We start from the raw sequence: 14,615 nt of genomic DNA, 5'->3' as shown, positions 1-14,615 counted from the left end.
TTTTCAATTTTTGCCTCCAGTGTATTTCCAAGATCCTGATTCATCTTTACTATCATCAGTCTAAAGTCTCTTTCATAGAGGTTGGTAATCTCCAGATCACTTAGCTGTTTTTCTAGGGGGTTTTTTTTTGTTGTTGTTCCTTTATATGAGTCACTATTCTCTGCCTTTTCATTTTGCATAGATATTTGGATGGTCTCCTTCTTGTAGCCAATGGTTGTAGCCTCTCCTGCTTCTGATGTCTGTTCTCCTCATGGCTGAAGTTTTAGTAGTTTCCAACCTATTTTGTTGAACATTGTTCAGCACTTGGTTTTGATTTCGTTGTTTTCATGAGAGAAGGTGAGCTCCATTCTTTCTACTCTGCCATCTTAATCTCATCTTCCCCCACTGTTCTTGTTTTACTAAGCATATTTTGTTGATTCGCCATTTGTTTTTCCCAGACCGAGGCAGCTAAATTAGTTCCAATGGGTTTCACCACTGCTACTGAGTTCCACCAAAGGCGATCCGAGATCATACAAATTACTACTGGCTCCAAAGAGCTTGACAAGCTACTTCAAGGTATAGTAATCCCTTATCCTGTGTTGTACGCTGCAGTTAGCAAAGCATCCAGTTATAGAACTTACCTAAATAAAATATTTGGGTCCAGTTTATATGTTAGATAGATTAAGAAAATAAAGAGTAGCATTCACATTGAAGCAATAAGACCACTTACAAAGTACTAAAATTATCTGCCAGTTAAATAATCTAACCTAATCTCCATTTAATATTCTATTCTTAATCTCCTTCTGCCTAATAAATACTTATTCTTAGCCATTAAAAAAAGAAGAAGAAAGAATCCTTCTATTCACCACAAGTTAGAAAATCTGATGGCTGGCTAAAATACTCCATATTTCAGTACTACATTGTCGTGTCAACAAATGTAGTGACATTAGTCTTCAGGACTTTATGGAAAGCTGTAAAGTTTTTGAATTTTTGAAAGCATCACAGTCCTACATTTTTAGAAATTTAGCTTTGATTCTTGTTGTTTCCTCAAATATTTGATCATTCCAGTTTCCCCTTTCTTGGGTGCAAAATAGCGTGGGTTCAGGAATGCATACACAAATTTTAGCATTTGCCCTCCTTCTGTTCTCCTTCTCATCATTTACTAGCTATATTACATGGTATTTGTTTTATACCTCAGTTTTCTTCATAATGAGGACAAAAAGACTTCCTATCTTATGAGTTTTTGGAGTTAAATGAATTGATACATATAAATACATAGCACAATGACACATACATAACGGACATTTATTAAATATTAGGTGTTACTTATATATATAGTTTTGGCTGTACCATGGCATGCAGAAATTCTGGGCCGGGAATCCAACCTGTAAGGAATGCCAGATCCTTAACCCACTGAGCCACCAGAGAACTCCTGTACACATCTTTCTGATGAGCTCCTAGGACATTTTTATGATTATTATTTCTAAATATTTGTATTGTGCTGTTTTTTATTGCCGTTTTATTAGGAGGAATTGAGACTGGATCCATCACAGAGATGTTTGGAGAATTCCGAACTGGGAAAACCCAGATCTGTCATACATTGGCTGTAACATGCCAGGTGAGCGGCTGGGCCTCTAACTCATCAGAGCAGCAAGAATGAGTTGATTCCTGCTATTAGCAAGCATCTGTTAGCATGGACAAAAAAGGTACTTTCTCTGTCTTCAAGAATGCTCTAGGAATTCCTCTTGTGGTGCACTGGGATCAACAGCATCTCTGCATTACCAGGGTGCAGGTTCAATACCCGGCTCAGCACAGTGGGTTAAAGGTCCAGTGTTACTGCACCAGTGGCGTAGGTCACAACTATGGCTCAGTCTGATTCCTGGCCCAGGAACTCCATATGTCACAGAGTGGCCAAAAATAAAAGGGAAAAAAAGAATACTCTAGTTAGTTCAAAGATAGACTCCTAGTACAAAACTTCCACAGCATAGAAACTTTCAGATTATCAATTTCATACATTTTCTTACCATCCGCTAGTCCTCCCCTGGCTTCACCTGCCCTCTTCACTAGTCTAAGTTTTTATGATTCATCATTAAATAATTCTTTGTTAGTCTTTCTTTACAACTACTCTCAGATTTACATCCCCATCCCAAGAGATGTCAATCTTAGATGAATGCTCTTTTCAGCACCTCTTCCCAAATAGCTGATCATATTGGAGAAAAATTCTAACATTTCTAACCATCTAAAGATGATTGGTGGAGTTCCAGTTGTGGCTCAGTAGGTCAAGAACCTGACTAGTATCCATGAGGAGGTGTGTTCATTCCCTGGCCTTGCTGAGTGGGTTAAAAGGATCTGACATTACTGCAAGTTGTGGCACAGGTCGATGCTGTGGCTCAGATCCTGTGTTGCTCTGGGTGTGGTGTAGGCCAGCAGCTGCAGCTCCAATTCGAACCCTAGCCTGGGAACTTCTGTATGCTGCAGGTATGGCCCTAAAAAGCAAAAAAAAAAAAAAAAAAAAAAAATTTAATATACCTAAACCTACTGACCATGGTAGCTTACCCTCGACTACCTTAAACATGCTGAAAACAGTGAATTGAGCAAAATCATCTAATACAAAGCCTATTTTATAATAGTGTTGACTTTCTCATTTAATTTATTGAATACTGTACTGAAAGTGAAAATCAGAATGGTTATAAGTGTATGTTCGTTTACCCTCTGGCTCATGTGGCTGACCGGGGGCTGCTGCTCACTTCTGCTGCCTAGCATCATGAAAGTATTGTACTTCATACCAATAGCCTGGGAAAAAAATCAAAATTCAAAGTACACTTGCTGATGAATTTGTTTCACTTTCACACCATGGTAAAGTCGAAAGATTATAAGTATAGCTGTAGTTAAATTGAGGACTATACATATTTATATATATATATATTTTTTAGGGCCGCACCCTGTGGCATACGGAGATTCCCAGGCTAGAGGTTTAATAGGAGCTATAGCTGCTGGCCTACACCAGAGCCCACAGCAACACTGGATCCTTAACCCACTGAGTGAGACCAGGAGTCGAACTCACAACCTCACAGTTCCTAGTCGAATTTGTTTCTGCTGTTACATGACAGGAACTCTGAGGACTGTATTTTATTTATTTATTTATGTATTTATTTATTTTTGTCTTTTTAGGGCTGCACTCATGGCATATGGAGGTTCCCAGGCTAGGGTTCAATTGGAGTTGCAGCTGCTGGCCTACGCCACAGCCATAGCAACACCAGATCCAAGCCGCGTCTGCAACCCACAGCACAGGTCAATACCTGATCCTTAACCCACTGAGTGAGGCCAGCGATCAGACCTGCATCCCTGTGCATGCTAGTCAGATTCTTTTCCACTAAACCACGCCAGGAACTCCCATAAAAAATATTTATAATGTCAATGTAATGCTGTGAGATACTTAGAGATGGTATGTGCCATAAAAAAAAAATAATGGATTTTGTTAGTATTCTGTGTCTTAGGTAGGGTTCAGATTTAGTGAAACACATATATCTTCAGAGACTAATAGGACTGATTTTGCTCAAGTCACCCAAGAAGAATTGTTTTTTGTTTTTTAATCGGAGCTGTGGCCGCCAGCCTACGCCAGAGCCACAGCAACGTGGGATCCGAGCTGCATCAGCGACCCGCACCACAGCTCACAACAACGCCGGATCCCCAACCCACTGGGCAAGGGCAGGGATTCAACCCACAACCTCATGGTTCCTAGTCGGATCCGTTAACCACTGCGCCATGACAGGATTTCCAGATCTTTGATATTTTTTCATAGAAAAATAATGCTAATTCATCAATATTAGAAAGGATTACATGTCACTAGCCTAAGAGCTGGAACCAGAGGTGTAGAGATGTTAAGTTACTGTTTAAATCTAAATATTTCACTTCTCATTTGTTCAGATTTTACAGCTAAATTAAGTGAAACCCCATTATGTATTAGATCTGTCTGATAATGAGGTTATGTAAAGTTGAGAGCCATACTTAGGTTACAAAATTGAATAGCCCATGTCTCTTCAAAGTACTAAGAGTAATTTTGAAATTCTGAGAAGACAGTTTAACCTAAGTACCAATTTAAAAAGTGCATGCCCTTGACAGAAAATATGTTGCACAGATCTTTTCACATATAGTCAAGGATACATTTACAAAGAATTTACACCCCCCCACACAGCATTATAAAATAGTCAAAGTTCATCGCTTCTCGGCCTTTTGGTTAAGATCAAGTGTAAAATAGTCAAAGTTCAGAACAACCTGCATCACTACAAAGTAGGAAGAAGAGTTGAATTATGGTACTAAGCAGTTATCAAAAATAGCTACCTTGGTGCTGCCCCAGCCCAGTAATACAAGATGGCTGCAGTGGCTCCCTTCTGCCTCAGGAGGTCTGTTTATCTGGGAAAGAAAACTCCCTCTCATACTAGAACTAAAGACACAAGAAAATGAGAGAAGAGAGAACCTTAATTCTTAGGGACATAGCCCCCCAAATACCAAGATTTTCTCCTCCCCCAAAACTGAGGCAATTTCTGCTTTTTGTCCTCTTGGCCAGTGGTTTCAAACCTTTCCTCTATCAACACCCTCTTTTGTTGTATTCATATCCTTTCTTTCTTCCATGGATTCTGGTGATTTGAAGGATTTTATCTGCCACCCTGCCAAATGATAACATAATTATTTTCCCCTTTCCAAATTAACAGAGTTTTCCATAATTGAGTATATACTAAACTCAGTGCCCTAGAAGTGGAGTGTAACATAGGTCTTCCAAGTGCTTTCTGTGTGTCAGGCAGTGTGCTAAACACTTTACATGAACTATCTAATTTTCAAAACAGTGACATAGGAAGGGGGAGGGCCAAGGAAGTGGGGTGGATGGGGCGTTTGGGGTTGGTAGATGCAAACTATTAATTACATTTAGAATGGATAAGCAGTGGGGCCCTACTATATAGCACAGGAAACTATATCCCATCTCTTGGGGTGGAGCTTGATGGAAGATAGTGTGAGAAAAAGAATGTATATATATGTATGACTCGGTCACTTTGCTGTACAGCAGAAATTGACACAACACTATAAACCAACTGTAATTTAAAAGAAAGAACTATGCCATAGGTAGGTTTTATCTACATTTAGAAAAGGAAACCGAGAATATTCTCAGAGTCACACAGTAAGTGGCAGAATCATATGTATAAAAGGTGCACAGAAAATTATCTGGAAGATTTCTCCTGAGAGATGGGAATGATGGAGAAGAGCTTTCAATTTTTACTCTACCTATTTTTATATTGTTTGATTTTTTTTTGTTTATTTTTGTTTTTATTCATGCCCTTGGCATGCAGATGTTCCTGAATCAGGGATCAAACCTGAGCCACAGCAGTGACATCACCTAAAGATTTGGTGCTACCAGGAACTTAATGTAAACTTTCCTGAGGGATTTTCCTCGAATTTAAAGTTGTATTAGGCTCCAGAGTAGATTTCAACTGTGGAAACTACCCCTTAGCAACATTCACTTGAAATTTGTAGAACTCAAAAGGGTGTCTGGCATAGAATAGGTAGTCTAAGAAATTTCCCTGAGCAGCTCATGAGAACAGTTTTCATGGCTTTCCTTTCTTAAGCTCTTACTTTCTCTTATTTTTCTTTTTCTATTGTGTTCATCTTTAACATCTCTTGTGTACTATTGGAGCAAACACCTTTTTATTCTTTCTTCCTCATACTTTAAATGTGCTAGGGATGCCCCTGGTGTATTGTCAGTCTTCTTCAGCAATTCAAAGGAATGAACTCTGCTCAGTAAAGGGAAGTGTAAGTGTGGTCTGGATATGCTAAAATTACTTGAGTATTGGATCAGGGTCTCTTATTTATTTATATATATTTTTTGCTTTCCAGGGCCGTACCCGCGGCATATGGAGGTTCCCGGGCTAGGGGTCAAATTGGAGCTACAGCTGCCAGGCTACACCACAGCAATGCAGGATCCAAACTGCATCTGTGACCTACACTATAGCTCATGGCCAGATCCTTAACCCGCTGAGCGAGGCCAGGGATCAAACCCACAACCTCATGGTTCCTAGTCGGATTTGTTTCCGCTGCACCACGACAGGAACTCTCAGGGTCCTTAGCTAAGTAAATGATCTTCCAAATAATTTTTGTCTTGAAAGTATTGATTGGATTTGTGTTGGTATAGTCATAGAACTTTTTTATTAAAACATTAGAAGTTTTTAGGAGTTCCAGTCATGGTGCAGTGGAAACGAATCTGACTAGGAACCATGAGGTTGCGGGTTCAATCCCTGGCACTGCTCAGTGGGTTAAAGGATCTGGCATTGCTGTGAGCTGTGGTGTAGGTCACAGACACGGCTTGGATCCAGTGTTGCTGTGGCCATGGTGTAGGCTGACAACTATAACTCCAATTAGACCCCTAGCTTGGGAACCTCAATGTGCTGCAGGTATGGCCCTAAAAAGGCAAAAAAATAAATAAATAAAATAAACCTGGTAGTTTTTAAAAATAATTATTTATTTATGTATTTTTTTTGTGTTTTTAGGGTTGCACCTGCGGCATATGGAAGTTCCCAGGCTAGGGGTCCAGTCGAAGCTCTTGCTGCCAGCCTACACCACAGCCACAGCAACGCCGGATCTTTAACCTGCAGAGCAAGGCCAGGGATCAAACCTGCAACCTCGTAGTTCCTAGTCAGATTCGTTTCTGCTGTGCCATGAAGGGAACTCCTTATCACCTACTTTAAACTATATTTCTAAGCAGTTCATCTCTGGCTGGATTCTAGCCTCAACATATTATGGGTCACCACGAGCTGGGGAAGTTGGTCAGTTCTATCAGAAGTACACTGTCACTTCCACTTTTTTTTTTCCTCTCTAGCTTCCCATCGACCGAGGTGGAGGTGAAGGAAAGGCCATGTACATTGACACTGAGGGTACCTTCAGGCCAGAACGGCTGCTAGCAGTGGCTGAGAGGTAGGTTATTGGATCAGATGACAAAACTATGGCTCAGTCTATCACTGTACTAATTGCTAGGGTTAGTCTGGCTGAAGGGTTCTCCTATTGCTCCATATCCTAAAGTTGTATGTATTTCAAAAGAATAACCTCCCTTAGAGAAAAACATTTCTTTTGTAGTCAAAAATCTATGAGTTGCTGTCAGACTGGATTAAAAAAAACAAGATCCAACTATATGCTGCCTTCCAGAGAACCACTTTAGATTCAAAGACACAAGTAGGTTGAAAGTAAAAGGATGGAAGAAGATACTGCATGCAAACTAACCATAAGAGAGCTGGAGTGGCTATACTAATATCAGACAAAATAGACTTCAGACAAAAAATTAGTAGAGGTAAAGAACATTTTATAACTAAATAGTTTATCTGTAAGGTAAAATAAATAGAAACATATACATCCCTAATAGAACCCCAAAATATATAAAATAAAAATTGATAAAATTGAAGGGTGAGATAGACACTTTAAGCATAATCACTGGCACTAAAACTTCACTCTCAATAATGGATAGAACCTTTGCCAGATGCCCTGGTAAAGAGCATCTAGAAAAAAACCTACAGGGTTCCCATTGTGGTGCAGTGGAAAGAAATCCAACTAGTATTCATTGCAGGTTCCATCCTCCTTGCTCAGTAGGCTAAGGGATCTGATGTCGCTGTGAGCTGTGGTGTAGTAGGTCACAGTCGGTGGTTCAGGTCCTCTGATGCTGTGGCCATGATGTAGGCTGGAAGCTGTAGCTCCGATTCAACCCCTATCCCAGGAACTCCCATATGCTGTGGGTGCAGCCTAAAAAGCAATTTTTAAAAATTTTTATTGAACTATAATTAAATTACAAGGTAGTGCTAATTTCTGCTGTACAACAAAGTAATTCAGTTACACACGTATACACATCCATTCTCTTTCAGATTCTTTTCCAGTGTAGATTATCACAAAATATTGGGTAGTTCTCTGTGCTATACAGCAGGTCTCTGTTGGCCAGTCATTTCATATGCCTCAGTGTGCTTATGCCAATCCAAAACCCCCAGTCCATCCACCCCACCCCATCCCCGCTGGATCCCCTTTGGTAACCATAAGTTTTTCAATGTCCTTAAGTCTGTTTCCGTTCTGCAAATAAGTTTATCTGTATCCTTTTTTTAGATACCACATATAGGTGATGTTATATGATGTTTGTCTTTCATTGTCTCACTAATTGTGATAATCTCTAGGTCCATCCATATGCTGCTGCAAATGGCATTATTTCATTCCTTTTTATGGCTGAGTAATATTGTATATATGTACATCATTTTCTTTAGCTCTCTGTCGATGGACATTTAGGTTGTTTCAGAAAGACAGGTGTTAACTCTTCTCTAAATTTTTTTTTTCCCCCATATGGACTCTATTTTTTTTTCTTGTTTTATTATTTTAATTTCTTTCTGTTGTACAGCATGGGGGCCAAGTTACTCTTACATGTATACATTTTTTTTCCCCACTCTTCTCTAAATTTTTAATAGAATTCTCCCATGAAGCCATCTGGTTTTGGACTTTTGTTTGTTGGAAGTCTTTAAATCATTTTCAATTTCAGTCCTTGTGATCGATCCAGTCATCTTTTCTATTTCGTCTTGGTTTAGTCTTAGAAGATTGTACTTTTCTAACAATCTGTCCTTTTCTTCTAGGTTGTCTGTTTTATTAGCATAAGTTGCTTTTAGTAGTCTCTTATGATCCTTTGTATTTCTGTGATATCGGTTGTAACTTCTCCTTTTACCTTCCTAATTCTAGTGATTTGAGTCCTCTACCTTTTTTTCTTGATGAGTCTGGCTAAGGGTTTCTCAATTTTGTTGATCTTTTCAATGAACCAGCTTTTAGTTTCATTGGTCTTTTTTCTTTTTTTGTTTCTTCTAGGGCCACACCTGTGGCATATGGAGGTTCCCAGGCTAGGGGTCAAATCGGAGCTGTAGCCGCTGGCCTATCCCACAGCCACATCAACGCTAGATCCAAGTCGCATCTGCGACCTACACCACAGCTCACAGCAATGCTGGATCCTTAACCCACTAACTGAGGCCAGGGATTTAACCTGAAACCTCATGGTTCCTAGTCGGATTTGCTAACCACTGAGCCACAACAGGAACTCCTCATTGATCTTTTCTGTTGTTTTTTTTGTTTCTATTTAATTTATTTCTGCTCTGATATTTATGATTTCTTTCCTTCTACTAACTTTGGGTTTTGTTTGTTCTTCTTTCTTTAGTTATTTTGGGTGTAAGTTTAGATTGTTCATTTGAGATTTTTCTTGTTTCCTTAGGTAGGCTTTTATTGCTATAAACTTTCCTCTTAGAACTGCTTTTGCTGCATCCTGCAGATTTTGGATCATTGTGTCTTCATTGTCCTTCATCTCTAGGAACTTTTTTTTTTCTTTTTTAGCCACTTTGTGGCATGTGGAATTCCCAGGCCAGGATTCAGATCCGAGCTGCTGTTGTGACCTATGCCACAACTGTGGCAACACTAGACCCTGAACCCATGGTGTCTGGCAGGGTATTAAACCTGCATCCCAGCCCTCCAAAGACACTGCTGATCCCATTGTGCCACAGCAGGAACTCCTCTAGGTATTTTTTTATTTCCTCTTTGATTTCTTCAGTGATCCACTGGTTGTCTAGTAGCATATTGCTTAGTCTCACTTAGTTGTATTTTTTGCAGTTTTTTCTTGTCATTGATTTCTAGTCTTATAGTGTTGTGGTTGGAAAAGATGCTTGATATGATTTAAGTTCTCTTAAATTTACCAAGGCTTGATTTGTGACCCAGAATGTGATCAATCCTAGAGAATTTTCCATGTGCACTTGAGAAGAATGCGTCTTCTGCTGCTTTTGAATGGTATATTCTATAAATATCTTTAAGTATATTTTATTATATATTCTATAAATATCTATTAAGTCCATCTGGTCTAATGCATCATTTAAGGCCTGTATTTCCTTGTTGATCTGCTGTCTGGATGATCTGTCCATTGCTATAAATGGGTTGCTAAAGTCCCCTGCTATTATTGTGTTGTTGATTTCTCTTGCACTGTAGCAGCAGCCCAAGCCACTGCAGTAAGAATGCCAGATCCTTGACCTGCTACACAACAAGGGAACTACTTTTTCTATATATAGTAGTTTCTTCCTCTTAATCCCCTACCCTTATTATGCCGCTCCCCCGCCCCTCTCCCTGGCAGCCATTGGTTCTTTATATCTTTGAGTCTGTTTCTATTTTGTTATATTCATTTGTTTATTTTTAAAATATTACATATAAGTGATAACATACAGTATTTCTCTGACATATTTCACTAAGCATAATACTCTCCAGGTCCATCCATGTTTTTGCAAATGGCAAAATTTCATTATTTGTTATTGCTTTGTAGTATGCCACTGAATATGAAAAAAATATATAGATATATATCTCACATCTTTTTTATCCATTCATCTATTGTTGGCACTTAGGTTGCTTCCGTATCTTGGCTGTTGTAAATAATGCTACTATGAACATTGGGATATATCTTTCTGAATTAGTCTTGTCATTTTCTTCAAATAAATACCCAGGAGTTGGATTGCTGGATCATATGACAGTTCTATTTTTAGTTTTTTTGAGCAGTCTTCACACTGTTTTCCATAGTAGCTGCACCAATTCACATTCCCGCCAACAGTGCATGCAGGTTCCCTTCTGTGTACATCTTACCAACACTTACTTTCTTTTCGATAATTCTGACAGGTGTGAGGTGATATCTCAACCGTGCTTTTGATTTGCATTTCCCTAGCGATTAATAATGTTGGGCATCTTTTCATGTGCCAGGTATTTGTTAAATATGCAAATTACCATGATTCTTCCCTGAAAATTGTGATTCATTAAGTCTGGTTTAAGCCTTGGAATTTATTTTTTTTTTTTACAAGTTATTCTTATCCTTAAGGAAGTTCTAGAAACACTAAGAGAGGGTGCTTATTTCCAACTAAATTTTCTAAGTGAGGAGAATTAAAAATTCCATATGCTACTTTAGGAATGTAAGCACAGAGCTCCCCATAACTTTCTCTGTGAATTCGCTGAGAGAAAAGCCAACATGGTTCTTTTTTTTTTTTTTTTGGCCACGCCCTTGGCATCTGGAAGTTCCTGGGCCAGGGATCAAACCTGAGCCACAGTAGTGATAATGCTGAGTCCTTAACTCCTAGGCCACCAGGGAACTCTGGGAGGTATTTTTAAATGCAAAGGGTGAAAAAAATCATTGAGGTATATAAGATGAATTAAGGTATCACTTATTTAACCATACCAGATACATGTGCCATATTCTATAATAGCTGTAACTAGTTACTAGCAAGAAAAAAGGAGAAAGTAGAGATGAAATGTACTTAATTCTCTTGAAACACTTAACAATTTTAAGTCCTTGCTTGGGTTTTATTCCTATATAACAACAGTTTATCTGAATTTGTTTGATATTTGAGTGATTCATTTTTTTTTTGTCTCAGTCATAATTCTGTCATGCTCCCCTTGGTTTTTCCAGAACATTGTTTCCTTATATTTGGACATTCTCATTTTGGTTCAGGAATCTCAGAGAATAGATGTGATTTATTCTGAAGTCCTACCAGGTAGAGCTACTCTAAAGTAGTTGCTTCTGTCATCTCTTTCTCTATAATTTGCCTAGGCTCCCTAACAAAAGGGAGTTATAGTCTTTAACCTTCTATCACTTCTTACCTACTCATCCAGGTAATTTTGTGGTTAGAGATGAATTTCTGACTTGCCCATTTGCCCGAGTTCTGTGTGCAGCTTCAGAATGTTCTTTCTCCTAGATACGGCCTCTCTGGCAGTGATGTCCTGGATAACGTAGCATATGCCCGGGCGTTCAACACAGACCACCAGACCCAGCTCCTTTATCAAGCATCAGCCATGATGGTAGAGTCCAGGTGTGTGGTCAACAGAAAATACTCAACATGTTCCCAGAGCCCTTAGCCTGAATTTTGTATAGGCTGTGGCCAGTTTGACAGTAGCTTGAATTAAAAATGGGGAGATTGAAGTTTTAGTTCCTATTTTAACCCTGTTTTGTAGTTTAGGTCAAGTCACCATTAAAGTATGAAGCCTTAATCCACGTGAACTTGTTAGAAATTCTACTTTGTTATAGGTCAACTCAGAAATGGATGTTGTATAAATAAATAACTGTAAATATGAAAGTTTAGGGTAGTGAGGAAGGAAGCAGATTCTGACACAGGTAGGCTAGGAGTAGACTTCAGAAAATCCATGTTCCCTGTAGGTATGCACTGCTAATTATAGACAGTGCCACCGCCCTCTACAGAACGGACTATTCGGGTCGAGGTGAGCTTTCAGCCAGGCAGATGCACTTGGCCAGGTTTCTGCGGATGCTTCTGCGACTTGCTGATGAGGTGAGTTGTGGGGTAGGGACAGAGAATGCCTACTTTCAGGAGCCGTGAATTCTAAGCGCCTAGCTGGGAGGCCAGGATACCAGGGCCTGGTAACGTCAAGATATCAGATATAGAGACTTGAGTCATTCATTCTTTATGGGGGTAGGGTTGGCAGCAATAAGGTTCTTGGAATATTGACCACAAAAAATATTTATCCTTTCCCTGTCAGTTTGGTGTAGCAGTGGTAATCACCAACCAGGTGGTAGCCCAAGTGGATGGAGCAGCCATGTTTGCTGCAGATCCTAAAAAACCTATTGGAGGAAATATCATTGCTCATGCCTCAACAACAAGGTAAAGTGATGGGACAGATGGCTTCATCCTGTAATGTCATACTAACTGTGATGATAACATTTCCATTTAAACCCTGTTAAAGCTGCTGTTGAGTAATCAGACACAGGAGCCCTTGCTTAGCTTAATTGTCATGCTCTGGTTAGAACAGTGTTTCCTTTTAGTTCATAAAAGAATTAAAAGTACTCAAATGTGGAAGGATGAATATGAAGAAGTGTTATGTCTCTCATTATTAAAAAAAAAAAAAAAGTTTCGATATGGAAAATCCTCTTGGGCAGGAAGTAGAACAGAAATGGAGAAATGGATTCTTCTCGAATTGGAAGTGCCCTAAAGAATGCAGAAAGATCCCCAGTCCTTCTAGGAAGTACATATGCCTAAAAAGGTTTTAGATCTATCATAAATAGGAATAGAATTTTTATTTATTCATTTATTTATTTTTTGTCTTTTTGCCATTTCTTGGGCCGCTCCTGTGGCATATGGAGGTTCCCAGGCTAGAGGTCCAATCAGAGCTACAGCTGCCAGCCTACACCAAAGCCACAGCAACACTGGATCCTTAACCCACTGAGTGAGGCCAGGAATCGAACCCGCAACCTCATGGTTCCTAGTCAGATTCGTTAACCACTGAGCCACAATGGGAACTCCAGGAATAGAATTTTTAAATTATAACTTTGGTGCTTTGGCCTGTGTCTTTGCCTCAGACTATACCTGAGAAAAGGAAGAGGGGAAACAAGAATCTGCAAAATCTATGACTCTCCTTGTCTTCCTGAAGCTGAAGCTATGTTTGCCATCAATGCGGATGGAGTGGGAGATGCCAAAGACTGAATCATTGGGATTTTTACCCTGTGACAAACCTGAAGTGCTGCAGCCTAATGGAGAGGACTGCTCCCTGGGGTTCTTCCCAGGCCTCTTTCAGCTGTGACTGCCAGGAAAAGGCTTCCAGGAAAACAGCTATTATATTGGCTTTTTTATGGTGTAAACACGAGCAGGTCAGTAGTCACAAGCTGATCTGAAATGTTTATTCCTTCTAGAGTGTATTAATCTCTCTGTGAATTCTTTGGTTTTGGGGGGTAGGTATGAAATACCTTTGACATCATAGTGCCTTGGAGTTGACTCAGGATTAACTGCTGTCTACTAGACAGTCTTAGGTCTCTTGAAGAACTAAAGCTAGGGAGGCAGGCATGACTTCTCTCACTGTCTGAATAATGTTGAAAAAAAAAAAGATGCCTGAGCTATGTACAAAGAGAATGGATCTCCTCACAGGTTTCTTTTTCTCTGTTTATAAAACTGTTAAGTCAGAAGCAGGTTTTTAAGTTTGTGTTTCTGAATTATCGTATATAAGAATTCACTGTTAGATAAGGGTATGGAGTAGGCCCGCTGGGCCAACAGCTCTTTATCACTTACTTGATTTTTTAATGCTAAGGCAATTCAAGAGAGTTCTGGAGTCTTAAACATTTCAGAAGCTCTTTAAGTAAATTCACTGTGGAGCTGCTAATAAAGTAGTTATTTGTAGTAAATGTGCTGGCTAGAGGAGTTACTCTGGTACAAGCTGTATATTTTAAGATAGGGCCTTCACAGTATTCTTTTAGCACTGGGTGGGGAATCACTTAATACTGCTTTAAAATCGAAACTTTAGAAGGGAAGCTCCACATTCAGATGATCCTGTTTATTCTCCTTCCACTTAATAGAGATTATTATAAGATGGCTACACCATGGTTTTTCTCTGGCCTTTGTTTTGTATTGTATAGGTCTGGTACATACCCAGATTATTCTACTTCAGGGGTTTCAGATACTCCTTCTCCTTCAGACTTCTACTCAGGATGGGTGTTAACCAGCTCTTCCAATTTCAAAGGACCTCTCAGCTAGTATCAAGAGGAGAGGCAATGCAAATCTCTCCTGTTGCCTGTGTTAATCCTCCTGTTTGTAGGGAGATAGGATGACACAACCTAATGCAGC

The 14,615-nt window shown here is 39.4% G+C and overlaps 1 protein-coding gene across 2 annotated transcripts in view; it reads left to right on the top strand.

The window, feature by feature from the left end:
• The window catches only part of RAD51 (RAD51 recombinase), a 47,913-nt gene extending 33,544 nt beyond the window's left edge, over positions 1-14,369 (top strand). Inside the window, exons 4-10 of one of the 2 annotated variants that reach the window (XM_021082812.1) lie at positions 438-555; positions 1,506-1,597; positions 6,845-6,939; positions 11,748-11,861; positions 12,206-12,335; positions 12,544-12,665; positions 13,361-14,369. In XM_021082812.1, coding sequence (XP_020938471.1) covers positions 438-555; positions 1,506-1,597; positions 6,845-6,939; positions 11,748-11,861; positions 12,206-12,335; positions 12,544-12,665; positions 13,361-13,484 — 795 coding nt within the window. In that variant the 3' untranslated portion in view covers positions 13,485-14,369. 2 annotated transcript variants of the gene reach the window in all.

This window comes from Sus scrofa, chromosome 1 (assembly GCF_000003025.6).
Source record: "Sus scrofa isolate TJ Tabasco breed Duroc chromosome 1, Sscrofa11.1, whole genome shotgun sequence".
Taxonomy (NCBI): Eukaryota; Metazoa; Chordata; class Mammalia; order Artiodactyla; family Suidae; genus Sus; species Sus scrofa.
The sequence above is the reverse complement of the archived record's forward strand: the minus strand, read 5'-3'. Positions and strand labels throughout refer to the sequence as shown.